We start from the raw sequence: 24479 nt of genomic DNA, 5'->3' as shown, positions 1-24479 counted from the left end.
GAGAAGCGCCCATATGGGTAGAAACCTCTTCCTGTAGCAGGAACTTGCATATCCCCTCACTGTTTTTGTCTGTGGGGAGGACTGGAAAGGTATGAACCATATGCACTTGTTTACCTGCCTCCCACCCCACATTGTTTGTTGTGGCTGCAGCTCTGGGGATGGGTGGATGATGGCTCAAAAGCACAGGGGCCTCAGGCGTTGTGGGATGCTCTTTGCGCCTGCCACTTGTGCATGAGGTGACGTTCACCATTGCCTAACTTGGCCTATGGCGACCCAAGTGGCCTGTGCCCCAGGCAACTGTACCAGTTGCTCCCCCCTTCCAAAAAAAAAGCCCATCTCTGGGCACCTGGCCTGCAGTGTGAAGCAGCCTTTGTGTGATATTTTGTCAGCTACAAATAATTGAAAAAGGCCTACATAAAGTCCTAATTGTGTCACAGAACAGGCTCTTCAGTCATCCATCTTCCTATTAAACTTGTGAATTTCAGCTACTCAGCCCTGTTGGAGTTATTTTCCCCTTCCCCTCCTTCTTCTTTTAAGCTTCTATTTATATTCCCTCAGTTGTCTCTGCCAGAAGATCTCATGTGGATACATTAGGCCTTTTCAAAAGGAAAGTTGGATTACAGCGATTTCTCTCCCCGTAGGACACAACAGCTTCATCATTCATAACGGAGCAATACACTATAACTTCATTATAGATGGCATGAAGCTGGCTTGTTTAAACAGAATACTTAATGATGGCGGGGAAAGCAGGAGAAATGCAGCTCCACTACGTGGGAAAGGGAACCAGCCATTTTTGGTGTTTACTGAGGCACACTTCAGGGCTCTTAAAAAACTCTCTTTTGAGAGGAAAAAATAAAAAAAAGCAAATAAAATGTAGAAGATTTGGCTGACATGGTTGATGTCTGTTACCTGGTGGTTCCTTCCACATTGGCAGGTAGCCTGACATACTGTAACATCTAATGCTAATAGCAGATGTGAGGCCTGGGGAGGGAACTTGGGCTCTTCCACAGTACTTATCCTCTACTGAAACAAATTGCAGTTCGTTGGTGCTCAGCTGTATGGACCACAGGTTTTCCTTCCTTCCTTTCCCCTTTCCCACTTCAGCAGCGCTGACCTCTGAAGTGCGGCCTGCTTATTGACTTTGGCGGAGGAGAAGTGGTTTAGGCCTAAAGAAAAAGCCACGGACTGAAAAAAATAACCCTCCTTTTTGGGAAAATGCCAGAATAAATAGCCTTCTGTGAGCTCACAGCTGACATTGAACCACAGTTCGTGGTGATGATGGGGGAGGCTTAAAAAAAAAATCCCAGTGAAAATATAGCAAGATGTAAAAATTAATGTTTTCCCATATTTCTATAAAACCAGCTTTTCCTCTTGCCTGGGTAAGTTTTAGCGGTGCTAAAAGGTGCCAAGAGTTCAGGTGGGCCAAGGCGAGCCCCCCAGTGACAGCTTGATACTCCACATGGGCTTTTTTGTACCAATCTGGGAGAGATTTTCATCAATACTGGTTTACGGGTAAAATCCCTGGGAGTGAAGTTTTTAATACTTTTTCAGCTGAAAGCCATGATTTCTTACCCAATCCCCTCACAAACCAGGGTTGTGGCTAGCTCTGTGTCAGAAATCTGTATCAGAAGCTCTTAGGAAAGCCGATGGCCACGTCCTGTGGTCCCTGTGAGTATTACATGCCAAAATACCTGATGAGGTCTGCTGGTGTGAGCATCCTCACAGGGAGTTTGGAGAGGAAGAAAGAATGCTTTTAGTTCTTCCACTGGCCATGAACACTGTCAAAAGAAAGCTGAGGGGCTTCTCTGGAGGGTGGAGAGGGTCTGAAGTGGAAAATAAGTGTAAGGAAGGAACGGGTCCAGGAGGAACAAATGCCCCGGCTGTTGAGCACAGTGTCTGGTCAGCATGTCTCATACTTTGGCCAGAAGAAGGTACTCTGTCTGTTGAGGGAAAGAGAACAATTCGAGCTATTAGAGCTCCCTGTAATTTGCTCTAGAAGCAGTTTGGACCTGACAACTGAAAAGGAAATGTTGAAGAATGGGAAGCCAAGAGAAGCTCATCAAAAAGCCATCTGGTCCAGCTGTCCTTAATGGGAAATCCCCTCTCTGTGCAGCCACCCTCTTCCCAGCCACACTCTTTTGAAACAGTTAATGTCTGAGAGAATCCCAAACATTGCTGGAATGTATCAGCAACAAAGCTTTTGTATAGCTGAACAGCTAAACAGCTCCAGTTTTGTTTGTGTTAGGGCTGATTGTCTTGCCTTTCATCGGTGAAAGTCACAAATGGCTGGACAGAAGTCAGTGGAGCAACACCAGTGTAAGACCAGTTTAAGCTGGGAGAGAATCTGGTCATCTCTTTTATGCTTAGAGTCATGGAGTGCTTCATAGGGGAGCAAGACAACCTCGAAAGGGACAGCCATTGACAGGATGCTTGCAGATCTTGTAAGGGGAAAGATCCGTGTCCTGTTCTCCAACAGACTACTCACTTCTCTTCCACCAAGAAGCTTTGCTTGCAATAACCCAGACAGTAACCCATCTGCATCTATGTTTCTGCTGTCCCTTTCTTCACTGGCTGAACCCTCCCAGTGCCTTCCTGGAACCAAGGACACAGGCTGATCTTCTATAAAGCACCACTGAAGGTTATTTCTGGGGAAAGATGGTTCATTGCTGCTCATGAGTTGGTAGCCTGGGATCCTTAACACATTTGTGCAATAAGCCATGCAGCAATATCATTTATCACAGCTCTTCTCACAACCCGTGTTCCCAGGGCCCAGGTGGCTCAGGGCCTCAGCATGGGATGTAGAGTCTTTGATCGGGACAGTAAGCAGAGTCCAGCTGGTTAGATGTCCCTGGGGAATAAATGGAGGCTTCAGTTCAATTTCCCAACACCAACTGTCTCCTTCACCCCCAAATCAGAACTTGTGAAAGCCAGGCAGGATTGAGCAGATCAGGAGTAAAAGATATTGGTGGGAGCTCTATGAACATACTGAAACCCTGGCAGCATCTGCTCTGTGCTCTTGGCTGGAAGGGAGATCAGGGAGGACTTTGATGAAGACAGCTGAACTTGTGACAGATGATCCCTCTTGTCAGGTCCCAGCTGTGTGGTCCCTCCAGCTTGTGTGCATCTTCAGGTGGTCTCCTTCCTCCCAGCTGCAGGTACCTGCCATTTACCTGCTGCTGCCTCAGTCTCCCCTGACTCTCCTGTGATCCAATTTGGCTTTCTCAGCTGGGAGAAGAATCTCCCACCATTTTCCCACCATTTTGGAATGAAAGTTGGTCCAATAACTGTGAAAATTATGTCAGCAGTGTTGTTTTTCTGGACCAGCTGTCCATAGGCCCACAGGCTTTGTTGCTGTTTAGAGGGATCCACATATGGACAAGAGTAATTCCCCCGCCCCCAGCATTACAGCCAGTCACTGCGGCCAGGGATGCCAGAGTGAGGAAGCCTTTTGGCTGCCTCCTTCCTTGGCATTTCACAGAACACACCTCAGCTTTAATCTCAGCTCAGATCTGTCACAAAACAAAAATCTCTGATCTCTCCTGTCAACTTCTGTGAAATAGTATTTCCCAGTTGTATTAACCCCCCGAACACAACAGCGTGTTTGAAGAAGGATATCTTAAAGTATTTTAGGTACCTCCTACTGCAAGAGGAAGGGGACAAACAGGAAGAACATGTATTCCTCTGGCATTGCTATTCGTCTTGTCACTCACCCAGCAATTGCCATGGGCCTCACCAGCAGTCCTGGGATTCCAGAGCATCCTTATCATAGCTCGGGAGGGGAAGGAAGGGATGAGCAGGGGATGTAAAGGCTCTGGGGCCTGAAGACAGGTGTCACAGGTATCTGACATCTTGATTTTCAAATATTCTTTAATTAGTTTGTTTAACTGGTGTTATCCATAATTAGTCTTGCTGAGTTCAGAATGACTACTCACCTGCTTTGAGATACAGGCACACTTCAAAAGTTTGCAAGACTAGGGCCTACCCTGCTAGATATTGGAAAGCTAGAGCTGAGAAGTATCTGGAAAGAGCTCTAAGAAGAGTATTCCTATGTGACAGATATATTTATTTAACCTGATGGGTTTTTTTTTCCTCTGGTCACTGAAGACAGATATCTGCTTGCTGGATCTGATGGTTCAGGCATTTGGTTTACTCAGACCCTGAAGCCTGTGAGTCCTGCGAGGGTCAAGGCAGCATGATGAGGCTTAACCTCAGAACAGTGTGACCTTGGTGCAACTGTGGCATGACCCTCGTCCTTCAGTGTAGGGAGGACTAGATCCTCACACAGCCAGGTAGTTGACATGGCTCAGGTGAATGGTGCAGAGCTGACTTCTGGTTCCTTCTTTTTCACCTCCCAGGGAGAGCCTTGGACTTCCTAGGTGATTCTTCCCCCAGGAACAGTGGAGCTGCCCATCCAGGTCAGCCCCTCCTCTCACCAGAAAGGCCTTGCAAGAGGTAGGTAGGGCTCCCTTGTCCCCACACCGATGGTTTAACCTGAATTCTCAAAACTTCCCCTATAATTCTTGTGCACTTATCTATTTTATCTTTGGATGCTTTTGATATAAATTCTTGATACCACCACGCAGTGTCCTGCCCGTTTATAACCTGCAGTGTCCTAAAAACACTTGCTTTGGGAACAGGGTGTCGCCTATCTCTTGTATTGAGGACAGGCTGGATGCCCACTGCCTTTTTTGTTGTTATTTGTGCATTTGGGGCCTGGGGGCTCTGTCTGTGGTGGCTCAAGTCATGCAAGAAAAATGTCACTAGAACCCCAGGACAGGGACACCTTCCTGTGAGATCTGCTCTATCCTGGAAGCAGCTCCCATCAGGAAGCCTTAATGAATCCACTGGAGGAGACTGACAGCTCACTGGAGTGGGGTCACAACCGGCAGCTGCTCCAGGAGGGTGGAAGGAGAAGGCTGCAGCCTGCCAGCCCAGAGCAGGGCAGGAGGTGGGTCACTGCCTGGATCCGACTCCTGCCTGGGGACTTAGCACCGGGAGCACGCACAGCTCTCCCCAGATGACCAAGGCCTTTCCCTGCGTGTGCCTAAAGCCCTGGAGCAGCCAGGGCAATCCTTGCACATCCCTGCCCGGGCACAGCGCTGGGGAGCAGCAAGGGGCTCTAAGAGCCACCCCACGGCCTCAGCCCAGCGCCCCGGGCACCCTTCTACTGTCACTGGCCCTAGCGCTGCTCTCCCTGGGGAGCCAGCCCCCGATGCCAGTCCCTGATCCTCGTCCCACGATCCCAACTGTCCATCTCAGGCACACGCTCCCGTCCCCCATCCCGGAGCCCCGCATCCCGACCAGCTTCGGAGATCCGGGGCGGGGCAGGCGGGGCGGGGCGGCCCGGTCTGGAGGGGCATCCGACTGCGCTCCAGGAGCGTGGCGGTGGAGCGGAGCGGAAGGTGGTTAGCTGTGTTTCGGAGTCCCTCGGGAGCCCCGGTGGGCTGCGGCCCCGTGCTGCAGCCCCCATGGATAAATATAAAGGTGAGGCGGGCGTCACGCGTGTCCGTGCCCCGCGGCAGCTCCGCACGGGGACCGCCGTCCTGCCCTGCCTGCGGGGGGGGCATCGGGGGCGGCGTTTTTGGGGAAGGGGTGGCAGACCTACTGACACGGGGCCTCTCCGGTTTGCTGTCCCCACGCGTGGGAAAGCGCGGCGGCGATGGGTTGCGGCCAGCTCCGGAAGCGGTGTTTCCCGGGAGCGCGGCTGGGGGTCGGCTCTCGGAGCAGAGGGTCCCCAACGAGTGGCACCCGACCTCGGTTCCGGGGTTGGGGAGGGTTGTGCCGCGAGTGGGACCGGGCGGCGGGGGCCGGGGGTCCGGCTCCGTGGAGGAGGAGGAGGCCGGCAAGTCGGGGCGGGAGGCAGCTCCCGCGGGGAGCGATCGCCTTAGTGCGGGCGGGGGTCGGAGTCCCCGGGAGCGGGGCCGGCGGGGGAGCGGGAGCGTACGGGGGTGTAAAGCTCCCCCTCCCCGCCCGTCGTACCTGGCCCGGGCACAGGGCATTTAAGCCGTCTGCGGATCCGGACCTGTCTCTCTACCTTAAAATCAGAGCCTTGTTTCATTTTCTGCATGCACGGACTGAATTCGGCTGACGCTGCCTGCTCCGTTCTCTTGCTAAATTGCCCATCTGCCTGGACTTCCCACCCTCCCGGGCTTAACAGGCACGACAGTGAGTGTCCTGTTTTCTCAGTGCAAATAGATTTGGTGGTTAGGGAGAGCAGACACCCTGCCTTCCTCTCTCTCAGATGTCTGGGATGGTGGTCACCCGTGGCCCATCTATTTCCCCAGGATCAATGGCTCTGGCGCTTCCTGCGTGATGCTACTTGGCCATTATCACCAAGGACGGCTGATCTCAGACTTGTCCTGCTATGGGCAGCTCTTGGGAGCTTGGCAAACTTGAGTGCTCCTTGCCAGCTGAGGTGGGGTGAGGTGCCTGGGCATGGGATGCCTGATGTGTGGATCCAGCACTTCTGTAGCACAGGATGAGTCTGCTGCGAGTTTTACCTGTTGAGAGGAAATGTGGCTCTCCTTGTACCTGCTGTCCTCCCTGTGGAGCTTCAACATTTAAGCAGGGGGAACTTTGTCCTAGACAAATATATTCCTGCCTGACCTCATAGTGACTTATGTCGCCCTGGCAAGGGCTGGTTGGGCCTCAGCAGATGCATTCAAGCTAATAGCCCTTGTTCCCTAATCCTCCTTTGCCGGGCCTTTCTATGCCAAGGTGCTGTATTGTGTGAAGTTAACTTTTGCCAGGGCTCTGCATTTTGACTGTGCAAGTATTTCAGTATTCTGACAGGGTTGGCACTGTGCCTCTTCACAGTCGATACTTTACAGTCCTGGGAAGTACAGTGCTAACATTACTGCAAAAGCCATGTTAAAGATTACACAGGATTCGAATTGTAATATTCTTGATATTTTTCTGGCAGGGTCTGTACGATTCCGTTCAGTTCCAGCAGCAAAGCAGTAGGTTCATTAAGATTCAGCTATGTTTTGTATATTGTCTCTTAAAATATGCACACTACTCCCTCAGAGCAGCGGGGATGTGTTCTGCACATGTGTAATGAATAGCAAGCACAACTGATTGCAGAGCCCTGCCAGTCCTTTTTAGTGTTGCTGGTAATGAATGTGGGCACGGGGGTGCATTAACGAGGGTGCCCAGGCGTCTCCAGCTCTGCAGGGCAGCCGCAGGTGATGGCAACACCTCATTTAGTGGGTGGGAGGTGTCCTCGGCGTTTTGGGGTGGCTGGAGACACCTGGGGCTGGTTAAGTGTGTGTGGGGGGGAAGGTGTGGGAGTTGAAAGCCCTGAGGAGCAGGTGGAGAAAGCAAGTGAGTTGTTGTTAGTAAGCACAGGGGATGTGTGCCTGTACTGGTGGTGAGATCTTGTTGCTGCTGTGGTTCCTACAGAGAGTTTTCAGTTCTAGCCAGGCAGAGCGCTTGTGCAGGGAAATCCTGTAATGATAGAGATGGATGGGCTCAGAGGGCTGTTGAGCAATGAACTCGTGTCTGGGGGGAGGAATCTTTACTATTATTTAAGAAATGAAAGCTGCAAGCATCAGCAAACGACAGGGTTTCTCTCCTTGAAAAGCAGGCATGTGCTTTAATCTGAGCTCTACCCTGGCAGGCACAGGAGGTGTCCCTCCTGATGCGAAGGCAGGGGGAAGCTGCCATGGAATCTGGCTGGGTGGAGTGGGCTGGGCTGGGTGTAGGCTGGGCTGGTGGCTGACAGGGTGGCACCAGTGGAGCGGGAAGAGCTGGGGCTGCTGGGCTTGTGTGGTGGGAAGTGAAGGAGGGATTCTGAAACTCCTGGGAATGGGCTTCCTTTCCCAGCCTCTGCAGATGGGGATGCGAGGCCAGCTGTATAGGAAGGCAGAGACTTTTGTCTCTTGTTAGGCTGTTACAGCTCTGAAGGATGATCTTGGTGTCTGGCAGGGTTTTGTTGGGGTTGTTTGTGGTTTTTTCCTGCTGCCAGGCCACATTAAAAACTGTCTTCTCCCACTGATGAAGACTCTGTTTAAAAATCCACCTTCTCCCTGGGATTAAGGAGATACATGTGAGGTGTAAGGGGCAGCCGACCCAACAACCCAAGGGAACTTCAGGGCCTAGAGGGCAGGTGTGAGTGAGGGCGCTCGCTGTCCCCACAGCTACGCAGTGACAGGGACAGAGCTGCTCGCCTCTTGCTCCTCTGCTGTTCCCTGCAAACACTCTCTCCTCCTTCCCAAGTGTTTTACCTTTGAATACATTGTACAGCAGACCCATTTTGTGCTCCCCTGAGAGCGGCCCCATGGCTCCTTGCCTGCTCCTTGCCCTTCTTGTCAGTTATGGCTGGCTGGTCAGTGGCCAGCCATCCACAGGCCCTGGGGAGGGAGGAGGTTACACAGCAGGGAGGTGATGCTGACACCCTTACTTATCCACCTATCCTCGATGAGTTCTCTCAGATCAACCCCTTGTCACCACAGTCACAGGGAATTCCTCTGGGATGCACCTCCATGCTTGTAGTCTGAGATGTCAAGTGAAGGGAGCCCTGTGAGGCTGGTAAGATTATTATTGTGTTTTTAATGTGTTAGAGCTCTGTAATGGAAATCAGGGTGACTTGCAGCCTGGTTCTTCAAAGGAAGGTGTTTGGCATTCTTGTTTAACTGTCTTTGTTAAGCAAAGACAGAAGCTTTGCATTTCTTATCTGAGGGTCTCCCAGGGCTCTGGCAGGGCACCACTAGTGTTTGCAGTGCTCCTCTAAGGAGATGAGCATTGTTTGTCTGTGGAGGAGAGGTTGTCTTCTTAACAGACAATTTAGTGTTGACAGGATTAAAATGGTGACTTGGTGGAAAGATTAGGTGTTTGCCTGCTAGTTAACATGTTTTAACTGGGAGGGGAAAGGGGTGTGGGGCTGTTTGGGACTTTGGCACGTGTTCTTTGTAACAAGTTCTTGCAAATACAAGGAGGTAGGTTTGGGATTAAGCCACAAAGTGGAGACATGAATGAAAGCCATGAACCAGTCTGAGGCCCTCTTCATAAACTCTTGCTAATCAGTCAGAAATGGGTTGATTCATGTTAACATGATCTAGGCTCTGTACAAACATATGTGGTTTCTCCTCAGCTGAGCATCAACACAGCTGTTGTGTTTAGTTAATTGTCTTGGTGTCATTGGCAACTGGAGAAAACAGGGCAATGTGCTGCCCTGTGCCACATCTGATGCAGCTTTCAGCTGCTGGGCTGAGCCTTCTTTGAAACACAGATGAAAATCAATGTCCTGCGTAGCCTCATAACATGCACAATAGCTCACGTGAGAGCAATGAGTTTGGGAGATGGGAAGGGACTCGGGAATAGGCAGCAGGCGTGCAGAGGCGTTTACTCAGCAGGGATTTAGGAGATGAAACCTTTTTCTGTAACTGAAACCACAGCCTGTCTCAATTATACATCTACAGTGTCCACCCTACCAAGCCATCCCACGCAGCATCACCCATGCCAGGGTATTTCTGTCTCTTCTAGCACAGCTGCATTTTGTATGGACACAGGGCACCTGAGGGCACTCGGAGGTGTACTGGGTGCACATGAGCCTCTCTAGTGCTCCCCAGACCAGGACAGGCTCTCTGCAGAGGGCATGAGGCTATGTGGATGTTGGCTCAGCCCCATTCGATGAGCAGCAAGGGCCCTTGGAGTGTGTGTGTGTAACTGCCAGGCCTGGGGGTGCCCCTTTTGCTGCCCCCAGAGTGGTCACTGTGTTTGGTTTGCTCCGTTCCTGACTGTAGGCATCGTGCCAGGGCTACAGGGTCAGTGCCCACCTGTGTCACCACCAAAATGCCAGGAGCCTGCTCCTAAAGCTAGCGGTGCTCACGAGCTCTGAGCCTTGGGGCACCTGCTTTCAGAGTGCCCTTGGCTTTGCTCTCACAGTGAGTCTGGCTGTCTCACACCTGTTCCTCCACACACCTTTGCTGGTCCCCACAGCAGGCTGGGTGCCTGGCTGGGGACCAGAGACACCGTGTGAATGAGGTTATTGTTCGGGGGTTCTCACAGATCACGTTCACTGAACGCCCACAGCCCCAGCAGCACAGGGAGTGTCTATGCAAAAATGCTTGTCCTGCTGGGGTTTCTCGGGGGGGGGCGGTTTGGGGGGGTTGGCTGGGGTTTTTTTTGAGTGTGGCTGGGTCTTCCAGTTCCCAGCAGCAGCGGGGCGAGAGCAAGCAGGGCAGCTCAGGCTTTGCAGGCCACCTTGCATCAAAGCACAGCAGGCTTTTACATCGAAGCTGCGGCCGCCTGCTCAGCTGTTGCTCCACGTTTCCTCCTCAACATGCAGTGCATATGAAGGATCTAACTTGAATCCCTTCAGATTTTATGGCAAATCCAGGACCTGAAACCCAAACTCCCTAACCAGCTGCTGATGCCTTCCTCACAACCATCCTGCCTGGATCAGGAGAAATTAGGGATCCTGTTCTCTCAAAGTCCCTGTAAACCCAAATTCATCATCTGTACCTTCTGGAAGAAGGCATCTTCAGGCAATAGTAATCAGAGAGCATGGAGGTGTAGGTGATGTTTTAGGGAACCAGAAGCCAGAGGTGCATCTGTGATTAAAGATGATGCAGAGCACATGCACCTGGGATACAGGTGCTCCTTTCCAGAGCTGCCTGGCTGAAGCACAGATCCAGACCCAGTAAGTAAACTGGGATCCTGCAATCACACAGCCAGTGTGGCAACCTGTACAGTGTTGTTTACTTCATCTTGGAAGTTGAGTCATCTGTGCTTTTCTCTCAGGTCAGCAGACAAGCCAGACAGGTCCAGTCTGTGCTGTAGACTGCCGGCAGAGAGCTGTGTGGGTCAGAGATGCATCTCACGTGGTTTCATTCCAAGGAGTTGCTGGTGCAGGTGCCAACATGACCAGTTTCTGGGCTGGAACCGCTTCTTTGGCTCAGGTTTAGGGGTGGATGGGGAAGCATCAGTGAACATGCGGGTCAGGCAGTAGCTGGCAGGAGGTATTCTCATTGAAAGAGATATGCTGCCATTTGAAGGAGAGGGGTTAAATTTGGGGACTTCTTGCTCTCTGCTACAAGGCATGGTAAAACCTCATGTGAACCAGGGGAATGGCTATGGAAGTTCACAAAAGCAAACTGTTTAGAAGTGTTCAGCAGGAAGATGCTGACCTCCTGGTACCCAAAATTCTTAATCAATTAAAAAAAGCCCCAAAGCAATAAAGTTTACTTAAAAACAGAGAGTGGAGCTTTAGGAGGGGGGAAAAAAAGTCCAAAACAAACACAAGTTGCTAAGGGTGGCCAGGAGAGCTGAGCCCTTTGCGAAGCTGCAGCGAAGCAGGGCTGGCACCGTGCCAGCACGCGCCCCTTCGAGACCGACCGTTCAGGCCGAGTCCGGTCTCCTGCTCTGACAACAGCTGAAAGAGAACAACCAGAGCAGTTAAACTGCAGCTGGTGGGCCAGGATGGCTGTGGGAGAGGCTGTTGCTAGAGGAGTGTGGTAATTGCCCTTGGCAGGGAGGGATGCTGCAGCCAGGGGGGCCGTGGTGGAGGTCTGGGGTGGCAGGGTGCTGCAGAGGGGAGGCCTGGGAAATGCACTGGTTTGGTCTGAAGTTCAAGAGGCAAGGGTCAGGAGTTGCTAAAATACTTGGGTTTCTTTTTTTTCCCCCCACTGGCCTGCCTCATGGTCAAAATTCCATGGAAAGCACATCTGAGGATGGTTTGACGTATGGCAACGTTGTCTTTGGTTACAAACAGCTCTGTCTGGAATTAAATATATCTGAATTATGGGATCAAACTGGAACTCCCACATAACGTACGGCTTGGCCACTTGAAATTGAATAAAAGCCAGTATTTCTCCCCCTTGGGTGGACTGTGCTCTGTCTTCCATAAAGATTTTTCTGATTATTTTTTCTTTTTCTTTTTTTCCTTTGGATCTGCTTAGGATAAAAGTGTAGCACAAGGCTTAGAAAAAGCCTTGGAAATAGGGATCCATGTGCTTTAGGTGGCAGTTCAGCCTGTGGGCTTCTTACTTCTAAGTATAGGAATCTCCTCCTGAGATAACCAGGAGCAGTACCTACCCCCAGGGTGATACATGTATTTTTTTTTCACTTGCTTTTTTGACTTAGGAGACTGAATCTTTTAAGAAATACCTTCAGACTCCCAATCTCACTCATAATTAATGGATCTAGGCTTTCCAGAGTCGGCACTGAGTTTGGAGTGCAGAAGTGGGCAGCTGAGCAGTTGGGATGCTTTTTGAAGAAGTTTGTGTAACGCTTTGGCAGCAGTGCTTTGAAAGAGGTGGGTCTGAGCCAGGAGATTTTTGCAGTTCATGCTCGAGTTGTGGCTTGAGCCCTTCCCTCTTGGACTGAGTTAGATGGGGAGCGAGACTCGGGCTGCTATGAGGAGGGGTTGGGGAAGTGTGTATGCAGGCTGCTGTGGGCTGAGATAAGGTATCTGCAAAGAAATAGCTGATCTAAAGTAGCTCTGCCGATCTCATCGCTGCTATTTATTGCTGTGAAGTATGACGACTATTAAGGCTTGGGGAGAAAGAGCTGGCTGAGAATGAGTTGCACAAGGTTTTGCAATGTTAGTGGTGGCTTTAAGCTGAAAGTCTCTTCACAAGTGTGTGTAAATGTGGAGCTTTCTTCTGCTGAGGAATGCGACCCAGCCAGCTGCAGCCCCACAGCCTTCCAGCAGCGCCCATCTGTCACGTCTGTGGAACAAGCCAGTGCATGGGTCTGGTCAGCCCAGTGCCAAACAGCTCTGACTTCTGGTGGTCCCGCTGCTATGAGTGAGCTGAAATCGTCACTGATGCAAAGGTGCTTTTTGGTGTCTGCTGGTTATGGGGATGCAGCCACCGCAGTCGGGGGGGCCGCCACTTGTGGTAGCAGAATAGCACAGATAGAGGAATCGGGGTGACTTTTCAAAGCATAGATGTGGTGAGCCCAGGCTTCTGCAATAGCCTGTGACAGCTGGAGGCTCTCTGCCCCATCCGTCCCATCAGCAGCTTCATCCCTGCTGCTTGGCTGGGGAGCGTGTCCTGTCTCATTTGCTGAAATCCGGTGTCTTCAAGGATATTTTGCATTTTATTGCAACCTCTGAACATCTGCCTTGTAGTGTTGAGTGGTGGGAACTTCTGCTTTCTTTGTTGTTATGCTTTCCAGACTTCTCTGTCACCCCAGGGTGTGCAGAATCAGGCCGAGAGCTGCGATTATAACGTGCAGTTCCACATCTGCCATAGCATTGCCTGATCTGGGCAGCTGCTGAAGTATGATAAATCCCTGCTGGAGAAGGGAACTGCTTGGACTGACCGGGCTCATTCTACAAAGCAGCTGAGATCTTTCTACATTGCTGCAGTTATCGGGGCTGAGGGGTGGGATGTGCATCCATCTCACCTAGCCCCCACCAGGGCTTTGGTCCCTGTTAGGAATTCAGTGTGTGTGCAGGAGCCTGTGGGTGAAGGCAGCTCTCATCACTAAAAGAACACGAGTCTGGCATGAAACAGTGTGAACTGGGTCTGAGTGGAAATGTGATGTGAAGGCAGGCAGGTAAGCCCAGCTGCTGCCTGGGGCCAGAAGCCATCCTCCCGAAGCCTGAGGCCACAGAAGAGCAGCCGAGGCAGGTGGCTGCTGCAGGGATCTCCAGTCTGCTGGACAGCACTGTAGCTACGTGCTTTTTCTCCTGATCTTTGTTTTTTTTCAAGCCATGTGGGTGACTTGCCTCATTGGGACATGTTACACTTGATGCCTGGGGCTGTGAGTGTAGCCAGTGCTGGGGGCTGCAGGCACTTTCGGAGTTCAGTAACCTCACCTGTCTCATTGAAAGATGGTCACGAGTACCCCAGAGGTGTGCAAAGGCACCAGTGAAACGTGTGTCTGAGTGTTGTGGGTTCTGCTTTTCCCCCGCCCTGCTATTTGTGCTCCCCACTTAATTCTATCTTGCTTTCCAGAGCAGATTCAGTTGGTGGTGGTGCTCAGCCTGTGGACAGTCACGGTATCTCTAATAATCCAGTGACCTCTGGAACGAGTCCTCTTTGCACAGCAACTTCTTGTGAGCTCTGTCTCCCTCGCCCCACCAATTCACCTCACAGTACCTCTGTTGGCTGGTCTTTGAGAAGGCTGTAGGAAAACATGAGGACTAACTCCTTGTGATGGTTGTAATCAAGTGCTACTGGACTCTGGCTATAACTTAACCAGTATCATACTGAGGAGTGAATATAATCCCGCTTCTGCACACCAAGCATGGCCACAGCTTTCCTGCTGACCAGGATCTGCCTTGTTGCAGGACCAGGGCTAATGTGCTCACCTTAATAAAAAGCCAAAAGACCCCATTTCTTCTTTCTGGTAGAAAATAGTAGTCAGCTTGTAAATGATTTACTCTTGAGTTAAGTGTGGAAGTATTTTATATAAACATGGGTTCTCATTACTGCTTCAGCTTGGGCCAATCCAGCCCTGTTATAGGATATGTACACATGTATTCGTGCACAGTGTCTTTCAGATTTCTCCAATGAGCAGTCCCAGCTGATGATGTTATCTAGTTGCCTAGACCTCATGTCTGTTTAATTCGCAGCAGCTAGAACATTGAACTTGCTCCCCTAGTGAGATGGGACTTGTTGGGAATTAGATCATGTTTCAGGTGCTGAAAGGAGTTACTGCCTTGTTTGGTACTGGTTGCCCTAATGCAATGCTGTACAGCCCCAGTAACTGATCGAAGCTTGTCAGAAACACATCAGTGCTCACAAGTGGGGATTGCCTTATGTCTGAGTCCATGTGAGCATTAAGGCACGGTTCTAGGAAAAGCCCCTCACTTTGTAAATCAACCTTGAAGTGTTGTTTATTGTGCTAACCTATGCTCTTGCTTTCTGGGATGCTGAGTTGTAATTCCATCTCTGATCCTGATCCACAGCTATTGAGGTGCTGTAAATGTGGTCTGTCATCCCAGCGCTTGGATCGTGGTCGCTAGTCACACTTTCAGCTCAACGGGATCTTGATTTAATCACCTGTCTATGCCAAAATACCAATCAAATCTATTTAAATCAGCTATTCTGGCTTACACCGAGCCAGTAGAACCTGGCAGTATATGAAGCAGAACAGACCTGGGCGAGGATGTAGTTGCTTTAAGCCCATGTCTGTTAGCACTCTGTGCTAGTTAACGTAGTTTTCGGGTCGGGTTGTTCAAACAGATGCTCTCTTTGAGTGTAGAAAAGGTCTATTTCTGGAAATTGAAGTGGGAGTTGGCAGGGTGGGGAGAAGCAAAATGGCAATCAGAATTCCCGTACGTTATCCTAAAGGCTGATTTCCCACGTCTGGCTGAGAAACAAATGTTTTCTGGACCCAGGAGGCTCAGCATTCCCCAAAACAGAACGATTTATTTTTAATTCTGATACTTGAGTGGAGCTCTTAAACCAGAAGCGCAATGACAGCTTTATTGCGCCGCTCAGAAGTGAAAGCACCGAGCTCCTGGCGGTGCCGAGGGTGAAAACCCTGGGGTGCTGCAGGGAGAACAGGTATGTGTGGCAGTGGGGCACCCACACTGCCTGCGAGCCTGGCCTGAGCATGGCTGGGGTGCAGGGGCAGCACCCAGAGGCACGGCTCAGCTCTGGCTGAAATTCCACATCAAATGGCACGGGATTTAACTTTCACGTTTCTTTGGACTGGCTGCGTCAGCCTTCCTTCAATTCTTTGGCTTAAATAATGACATCCCCCTAAGGTTATGTGCTGTTTTGTTTGGTTTTGGTTTTGTTTAGGGGTTTTGGTTGGGTTTTTTTTTTCATTTGCTGCTGGTACAGTTTCAGCTGTGGTGAATGTTTGAGTCTTGTGGTGGTCAGTTACGAATCCCACAGGAATTTCAAAGCCACGGGGACCAGCAGAAGCACAGCCAGGTGTTGAGCACTGAGGCCAACGCTTGTGTGAGAGGGTTTGGAGATCATAGGTAGGGTGTCCTGTAAGTACTGTGTGTATAATGAGGTGGAGTATCTTTGCAGTTAACGTAGGGCACTTACTGTCTCTTTGAAGCTATCTGACACTCCAAAACTAGGATAAGAACTGTGGACTGTTGCATACCACTTCTAGATCTCATGTTCTTATGTCAGTTGGCTGCTTGGTGCCTCCATTAAGAAATGTGTAGGTCTGGAAGATACTCCAATGCTGTCCTGAAGGTATTCTTACAATATTTCAATCTGGTCGGACAGCCTCACGCTGACACTCCTGATGAGATAGCAGATCTTTGCAGCTTGCTTTTGTTCCCATGCTGGACTGAAGTTTTTGTTGGAAGTGCTCTGTTTCCAGCATATGTTCTTGTTTTTCCTGATAAACATGAATGTCTGTTGGCCCACATCTAGAGGAGGTGGGAAGGGCCAAATTCATTCCTGGTGTCACTCCAGCATAGTCAATGGGCTGGCCATCTAAGATTTATATTAGGTTCACTGCAAGTTTCACCAATTCATACTGATCCACTGCTTAACCGTGTTTCAGGTGCAGTTGGTAAAGATGCCTTTGGCATGGTTGGAAATCTGCATTTCAGGTTACAAAGCCTGACTTGTGATGGAGGAGGAATGTAGAGGTGGCAACTCTTTTGCCAAACAGAAATGTAAACAGTTCCAGGTGCTAACAGTGCAGCCATGGCTGACCCTGGCTCCATACAGAATTATTTGGACTGTGACAGATGAGGAGGCTCTACTGGAGACATGCTCTGTGAAAATGCAGCCAAATCATCTGTAGAAACCTCTGTAAGGGTTGAGGGCTCTGGACCTAATAGCAGAGCCTACACTGCAGTATAGAGCCCACTGGTCTGTGACATCCTTAATGTCCTCTGATGCTTTGGGCTGAAGCCTCTTCAGCTGCTGATGCAGCGGTGCTCCTGGGAGAGTTTGCTAATCCCAAATGCTGGGTTGGAATTTCAAATCTCCTTTCAGCCCTTGATTGTACGATTGCCTTTCCCTCGTTTGTACGCTGACTTTCTGTTATTCCCAAACGTGCAGGCTTGCTCTGCTGCAGCACAGCAAGAAGGAAGTAAAGTATTCCATTTTGAATATGCAAAGGGAGCTGTTGCTTAGTGCAGACAGAGCTGGCTTCTAGATGAAAGAGTCAAATGCCAAACTGTTTTGTTTTAATTTGAGCAGGGGAAGCTTTGATCTAAAGGAGATGAGTCAGCCAGTAGCAGAGAACAATTCTTTATAGTGAATTTAGAAATAAAACCCAACGTTTTAGGCTCTGATGGCTTTGACATGTCAGTCATAGTGTGTATTATGTGAAAATGAAAACCATAACATCTGAAATGAAATGTGGGGGCTTTTCTGAATAGAGAAAAAAACACTTCTGATGTTAGTTGCCAAGAGTCTTCCTAAAGTCAGAAAGGACTCAGGGTGGGGGAAAATCAGTCCTGTTGAGATAGGAATATGGAGCGACGTGGCCAAACCAGGAAAGGGAAAGACTTCCTGCAGCACGGCTCAAGCCAGGGGTGGGGCCAGGATGGGAACTGGCCCCAGATCAAACTCCCTAATCCACGTATGCTGTCTCCTCATCACCCCGACTCCCCGCATCCCCTTGGTCACCGTCCACAGCACTCCACATGAGAAGGCAGATGCGGTCAGGTGCTGCTTGGTCACAAGATTGGCTCCAGTTGGATGGAGCAGGGATGGCCAACTTCTTGCTACTGAGCTGCTTTTATTCAGAGCCAGGTGTCCAGCCCCAGACCAGTGCAGCTGTGGGTTGCAGCACTGCAGCTGACCGAATAAACACAGCTGGGCCCGGTCTGGGTCTCCTCCGCAGCGCACATGTAGAGTGAGCTGTGTGATGTGGCTGGTGTGCTGCGTGGCCAGGATCCTGGGGATGTGGTGAAACACATCTGGCTCAAGGCAGCAAGCTGTTGGCAGTTCCCAGTATGAAATTGTCACTGGTGTTTGTTACTTCTGCGGCTTTACATGCAGCCACTGGCCTACGCTTTACTCCGGGCCACTGTCCTCTACAGGCTAAACAAATGGGTGCCTACCTGGAGGCAGCTTCAGAGAGCATTCCTGGTTCTTTTTGGTGCCCATGGGCAGTAGGTGATGGAGACTTCTTTGGCACAGTCGCCTCCTGAAGTCTTACCTAACAGCTTGTTTCCTGCTGAGATGGAGTCCCTTCTCCTTCCCTGCACCACCTCTGCCATTCACTCTCCTCACTCTACCAGCAGACAGCTACTAGGTTTTCAACAGGTTATTTTCCTTCTGGCTTGGCTAGTTGTGAGGCTGGGCAGCAATGGGAACAGGAGCAGTGTGCTGGGGAGAAGGACCAGTCTGTTGGGTAGCAAGGCGCTGTCATGTGGGCTTGTCCAGGATGTTGAGGATGCAGGTCTTGGAGATGCATGGCAGCAGGGACTTCCTTGGTCTGTGTTGTAGCCCTCCCTAGTCACAGAATTTTTTACAAGTAGTAGTTTGATTACGTGGCCCAAGCTATGAGATACAGAGGTGATGAGATTAGAGAGGGGTCTAGTTTATCCTGTGTTCCAGAAAGTGTGTATCTTCAGGTGTTTTTTGCATGTAAATGGGGTATATTCCCAGTGAGGTGACTTGCCTCAGTTCTCGTGGGGATTATTTGGTGGTCTGGGAGGTCTCTCCTTGCTCTTAGGCATATGATGTACAAGGGCTGTGAATTACTAGTGCTGGGTGTATATAATGGAAGAGTAGGATGATTTCCTTTCTTGGCATAGCAAAAAAATGCCACTTTCACTGATGCCAAAGAAGAGCTGGTGCTGTGACGTGAGACCTGGAGAACGCGTGTCTGTACCAAGGGGTGTGCTGAGGATGCAGCTGTACCCAGACTGTACGCTGCCACCAAATCAAAACCATCCTGGCTGTCACAAGCACCACAGCCAGCCTGTGTGCCTCAGGATGGTTCACAAGATCAACTCTTGTGAGCAGAATGTGGAGTGAGCGTGGCTGGAGGGAAGCAGGGTCCTCGCTGGGCACTGAGCTGGCCCGCAGGCAGCAGGGACTACCCGTGCTGTGGCTTGGAGGGCTCTCCTTGCTCGCTGCAGCTGGTAGGGAAGTGGCCAGGGCTGCCCTGCCTGCCTCTGGCAGGGTGTACAGGTGAGGCATGGACCTCGTGCTGGTGTGGAGTGGGGCAGATGGGTTGTATCTGTTCCTCAAGGAAAGAGGGATGGGGTCACAGGTGTTTTCACCCTGGGGCGTGTGGGAGGGAGATGGCACCTGCAGTCTGACCTAGAGCAGAGAGAGCTGAGATCTCCCAGATGTTACCAACTCCTTCTCTTCCTTGTCCAACTTCCCTTTTTTATGTACCAGTACTGTGGTTTGTTTTGCTGATGCATTTCCAGGAACAACCTTCAAAGCCCTTTGGAAACACAAGGGAGCTTCTTTCCATGAAGGCTTGAGGAGCAGGTGATTGCATTAACCTTTTTTCTTACGTACCCCTACTGCAGTACTGTCTTCCCTGCTACTGAGAAGGCTTCTTCAGCCCAAGAGTCCTTGTTTTAGATTATATCTTTCTCCTCAATTCCAGTCTCTTCCAGCAGAATAGTTTTGAATGTATCTGTAATGAGGGTTTGCTATTTGACTCCGGGGGGACTTGAGGAAGCCTCCACCCCAGCCTCCTGGTCAGAGCAGGGCCAACACTGAGCTCAGACCAGGTTGCTTTGGGATTTGTGTTGTCAGGTCTCAATAACCTCAGAGGACATACTTTCCACAACAAATTTTCATGGAGAAATTCTTTCCTATATATCCAGTTAGCACCTCCCTGTTTCAATTTATGTCCAATTCTTTTTCTCCCACTGTGCACCTCTCTGAACAACTGGGTCTTCTCTTTAGTGCCCATGTAGTGTTGGAGGACTCTTTTTATCCCTCCTAGACCTTCTCCAGGATGTGCAAGCCATGCTCAGCTGCCACTTGTGCCCTCCTCTTTCATCTCAAGTTCTCAATGCCAGGGGCTGGGTGCTGCTCATGTTGTTGTAGATGCTGTGGCCTTTCCTAGGACTTTCTTGAGTTGCTTATCAGGAAAGCTTTTGTATTCCTGCTGAGCAAAGTGCTGATCTGACAAGAAATCTGAGCCTTGCTCTGCCAGGAATTGTACTCCTACGCCTGGACTCCTGAAATTTGGGAGGTAGGGGTGAATAAAAATAAGATAGGGAAGGCAGATGGGAAGAAAAACTTTGGAGAATTTAGCCTGTTGTCTGACTAATATTCTCAGATGGGATCAACATTGTAATTGATCTTTTAAGCCTTAATCTGCAGAAGTGCTGAAGTATTTCTGTAAACTTCAAGTACATGAATAGCTCCACTGGCTCTGGTAACAGTTTGCAAGTTATGTTGGATTAGAGTTAGCATGAAGGTGGAAAATAAATTCAATGAAGCTGGAAAGGAAAAGAAGGGATATTGTGAAAGGTGTATCAGCACTGGTGATGTGTATGTTGGATTGAAATGTGAGCTCCTCTAGGAAACATCCAGAAGGGTCCAGTCAGAGGTGTTGCGGCCTGTTACCTGAGTGACATTGCTGGGAGCTTGTGGTAGTTTTGCTTCTTGACAGAAGCTGTCCTGTCTCTACTGGGTGGGCACACACCATGAGAATATTCATCTACAGCCATAAAACTATAACCTTTGCAATTATATGGGCTTTCCAGACAAGTTCCACATTTCATAAAATCAATGTTTATGAATTACAGATAGTAGCAGATGTATCTGGAAACTTGGGTGCCATAACGGTTATTAACTACCCTTGATGTATGTTATTAATTACCCTTAATGTATGTTGTACCAAAATGTAACTCCAGGCCAGAATTGGTGGCAACTCTCAAAGCGATACGTGAGTTCAGTACTGCAGTATTGTCATGGAGGTCTCTCTTAGATGGAAGGAAATTGATGTGATAAACACTGTGTCAGAAAACAAAACCGAGTCTATAGAAATTTCTTCTTGCTGTGAAGACCATCGTTTTAAGTATAGGATGAAAAGATAATAAATAAATCCAACAGGGAACAAGGAAATCATGTAGCAGCTGCAGAAGATCCAAACATATGGAAAATGCAGTTCTGTGGAGAATTAAGTCACTATTATGTAATCAGGATCAATGGAAATGAGCTGATGTCAGTATTGGACTAGCTTAATGCATGGATGGAAAATCGTGTCCTCTCGGAGAGACCTGCTAATAGGAATGGAAGCTCCACGCACGCTGCGTTTCCATTAGCTGTTGGGTTTTTTACCTAGGAGAGGCTGGATCCAAACCCCACAGAAATAAATGTGCTTTCAGCTAACGTGAAGCTGATTTGGGGCCTGAATCTAAAAGAGCTGTAGAAGATGGCAAACAGTAAGAGCCTGTGATGAATATCTACATCGTACTGGTTGTTCAGGGTGAAACTTTGCCTGTCTTTCTGCCTCACTGACCCTTTTGCACTATCAGTTACCTGCCTCGTCCCCCTGCAGTGGCCCAGCAGCCTTGGTAAGCCCCTACCCAAGTAGGGATTCCTTTCCCAAAGCCCCAGCTGCAGACTGGAAGGGGCTGTACCTGGCACCAGCAGGAAGGGGTATCTGTTTCCTGCACCCAGGGCACAGAGCCTCCGGCAGCATGGTGTCATGATAGTGTTGCGACAGTGCCCGAAGACCTTCTAGCTGCCTCATGGCATGACTCTAGTCCTGTTGGACATCGCAGCTGCACAGGATGTCCCAGAGAGGGATATGCAGCTGAGATGTCTAGGGAGATCCTGTGCTTGGTTTTCCATTGTGATGAGGCTTGAGGGTAGCAGCAGTCACTTGCTTCTGAAAATCAGCCACCATTAGCTTGACTGCTGTGCAGGAGAGAGCAGAGTGTGCTCCTTGGGGTGACCACACTCTGGTTGATGTTACTGAAGAATCGTCCTTGAGAAAGAGTGTCAGTGATGTATAGCCCTAGACACGTATGCTCTGGGTCATGTCAGGGAGAAGACAGCACACAGGGAAGCCCACCGTGCTGCAGAGCTGCCCCCCTGGAAGAGCTGCTCAGATTCAGTATATCTTCGAGCAGCCCTGCTTTGGCCACTGGTTATTGCACAGTTTTGTCCTGAGAATCCAGTCAAGCATCCTTGCTGCTGAGCTGAGAGCCAGGAGGAGGCTCTTGGGGTGTCAGGATGGTGTTTTTTTTTTCTGGTTTGTGAGGGTGATGGGGCAGGGATGGGGGAAGGCAGAAAGTATATAAGGTTTGAGTGAGAAGCTCATGCTGTGTGTACTGAGATAGAGCAGTGCCATGATCACAGACTTAGAGAAGGTGAATTTCAGTGGTGAGCATCAGCCACGTATTAACTGAAAGGGATCTTCTGGTAGAAAGCAATGGGCATCATGGGAGAAACTCTTCCCTGTATGAAATAGGTTTGTTCTGGAGTGTTACTCTGTAAGAAAATATGCATCTGAATTAACAAATAGGGGAAAAATGTCAGCTGTTACATGTTAGTGGATGGAGCTGTCACATGAAGTGAGTGTGTGGGTGGCTTCGCGTTAACAGAGATGCCAGAGGTGGGGAGAGAAGTAATGAGAGGAAAAGGGATGAAGTAGGCTGACCTTTGGCAGTTTCCAGTCCAGTGAGAGCTTGATTGGAGTGAGCTCTCTAAGGGCAGCATCATGTGAGAGGACCTGGGTTGCTAAACGCTTCACACCTATTGGAAAGCAGAGCTGCTGTGCACGCCCTTAGCCCTTGCCCTAGCCAGGCACTTCTGCTGCTTACTCTATGCCTGCTCTGACAGCCAATCCACCCTCTGGCAAACCTAGCAGGGGGGAATAAACAGTCGGTAGAAACAACCACTTCAAAACAAACCTTCCCTTCCCCTTTTTCACCCTTTTGTTGCTGCTTGTATCTTCCCTGGAGTGAGAGTTGATAGGCTCAGAGCAGGGTGTTATGGATACCATCCTGAATGCAAGTGAAGGCTGAAACTGCGTAGCCACAGGCAAGGAAAATTTAAAGAGAAGATATAAATTTCGTTAGTTCTGTGAGTTCCTCCTTTGGAAGGTTTCTGGGTCACTGAAATAAGCTTGGTGTTTCCCAAAGTGAGCTCATGGAAAGGATATGGGGGGGTCTGTGACATGAAGAGAACAAACAGACTTATTTTCAGTTCCTTAGGCGTTTCTTCTGCATCTCTAGTAAGCCTGTTCAGCTGAACTCAAGGAACGTTTTCTGGGCTATGGAACACTCCCTCTTAAAACAGTGCTAGAGAGGTGAAGACACCCTTGGCTTTGCAAGCAGTGTTAAAGTGATTGCATCTACTTCCTGCCCTGCAACTATGCAGATCCATTGAAAGTTGGCCAGTGTCTTTCCTGAGAAACAGCTGCTCAGAAATTTGGGAGGAAAAATATTTTATTCCTCACATTCTGGTGGATTTGAGGCTCACCAGCTGGTTGAGAAGCCTGCCAAGGCTCCGTGCTGTTGTGGAAATGTACAGTAACTGGGCATAAGTAGCTCTAAGCCCTTTTTGGACTTAAGTGTGAAAATGCCTTAATGCTGGGAAGCTGTTGAATGTCTCTTTCAAAGTAGAAATAAATCAGAAGGGAATTGCTCTGTCTTTGCCAACAAACAAAGTCATTCTGGGGAATTTACCGTACCCGTTTCCACAGAGCCGTGTGGGCTCTGCCTGTTGGCTGGAGCTGTCCGAGCCTTCCAAGGTGGTCGTATGCTGTTAATGTCTGTGTTTGAAATACAATATTCAACCTAAAAACCTGGTTCTTAAATTGGGGTTTTGACTCTACCCATAATATGTGTTATTGCAGTCAGAGGACCAATTTCCGACTCCACTGAGGAAAGTCTCCCGTTGGCTTCAATGAAATTAGACTCTAGCAGGCTGAACTAAAGGAGAGGCTGACAGATTTCTGTCAAAATTACTCTGCTCCAGCAAATGCAGTTACTGTCAGTGTTTTGTTTGGTGGGGTTTTTTATTTCATTTGTTTTTCCTTTTTGCCCTGAGTAAACTATTCTGATTTGCTCTTCCCAACTCCCTTCTCACCCACAATGTGGACAAAAGTTTATATAAAGTATTTCGTTTGACTGCTGTAAAGCAAGTATTTTGTCTGCTGTAAATCAAAAAGAAATATGTTTTCTCTGGTCTTAGAGTCTGTCTCTGGATGGAAAACAATGTTCTTTGGCTTAGGATGGAGTGGTGGTGCTTAGCAACAGGGACAGCCTTGTCCAGCCAAAATGTGTGCCCAGGTTGAGATGTCATGGTCCGAGTGGGTGGGCTGTGCATGTGTGGGCTGCAGATGAGTGAATAACTGGCTAGATTTTGGGGCTGAAGAAGAAAATCGTGGTGGTTTATTACCTGAAGACCAGTTACTAGCAAGGGCCCTGTGGCCTATCTCTGTCTGAGACCTGGCAGAAGAGGTAAATGCACCTCATCAACGGGCGTTTTATTAGACCCAGATGCTTATATCAGGAGGCAGCTGCCTTCAGGGCGTGTGTGGACTTGCCTGCAGGACGTGGCTGAAGGCTATGAGCTGTATTTAGCCATTTAGTGAGAGTTCTGTGTGCACATCCTGTCTGAGCAAAGCTGCTCTTAGCTGCGGCTGGGACCTGCTTATAA

General features: G+C 49.5%; 1 protein-coding gene across 1 annotated transcript in view; it reads left to right on the top strand.

Annotated features, from left to right (window-relative positions):
• Window positions 1-4298: 4298 nt before the first annotated feature.
• Window positions 4299-24479, top strand: part of AFAP1L2 (actin filament associated protein 1 like 2) — a gene marked incomplete at both ends in the record, with an annotated part of 67989 nt that continues 47808 nt past the window's right edge. Inside the window, 3 exons of the mRNA XM_084264643.1 lie at window positions 4299-4307; window positions 5260-5940; window positions 6923-6959. Coding sequence (XP_084120769.1) covers window positions 4299-4307; window positions 5260-5940; window positions 6923-6959 — 727 coding nt within the window. The remainder of the gene's footprint in view (window positions 4308-5259; window positions 5941-6922; window positions 6960-24479) is intronic.

The sequence above is a fragment of the Gallinula chloropus genome (assembly GCF_964237585.1).
Source record: "Gallinula chloropus genome assembly, chromosome: 5".
NCBI lineage: Eukaryota > Metazoa > Chordata > Aves > Gruiformes > Rallidae > Gallinula > Gallinula chloropus.
This window is presented reverse-complemented; position numbering and strand designations above follow the sequence as displayed.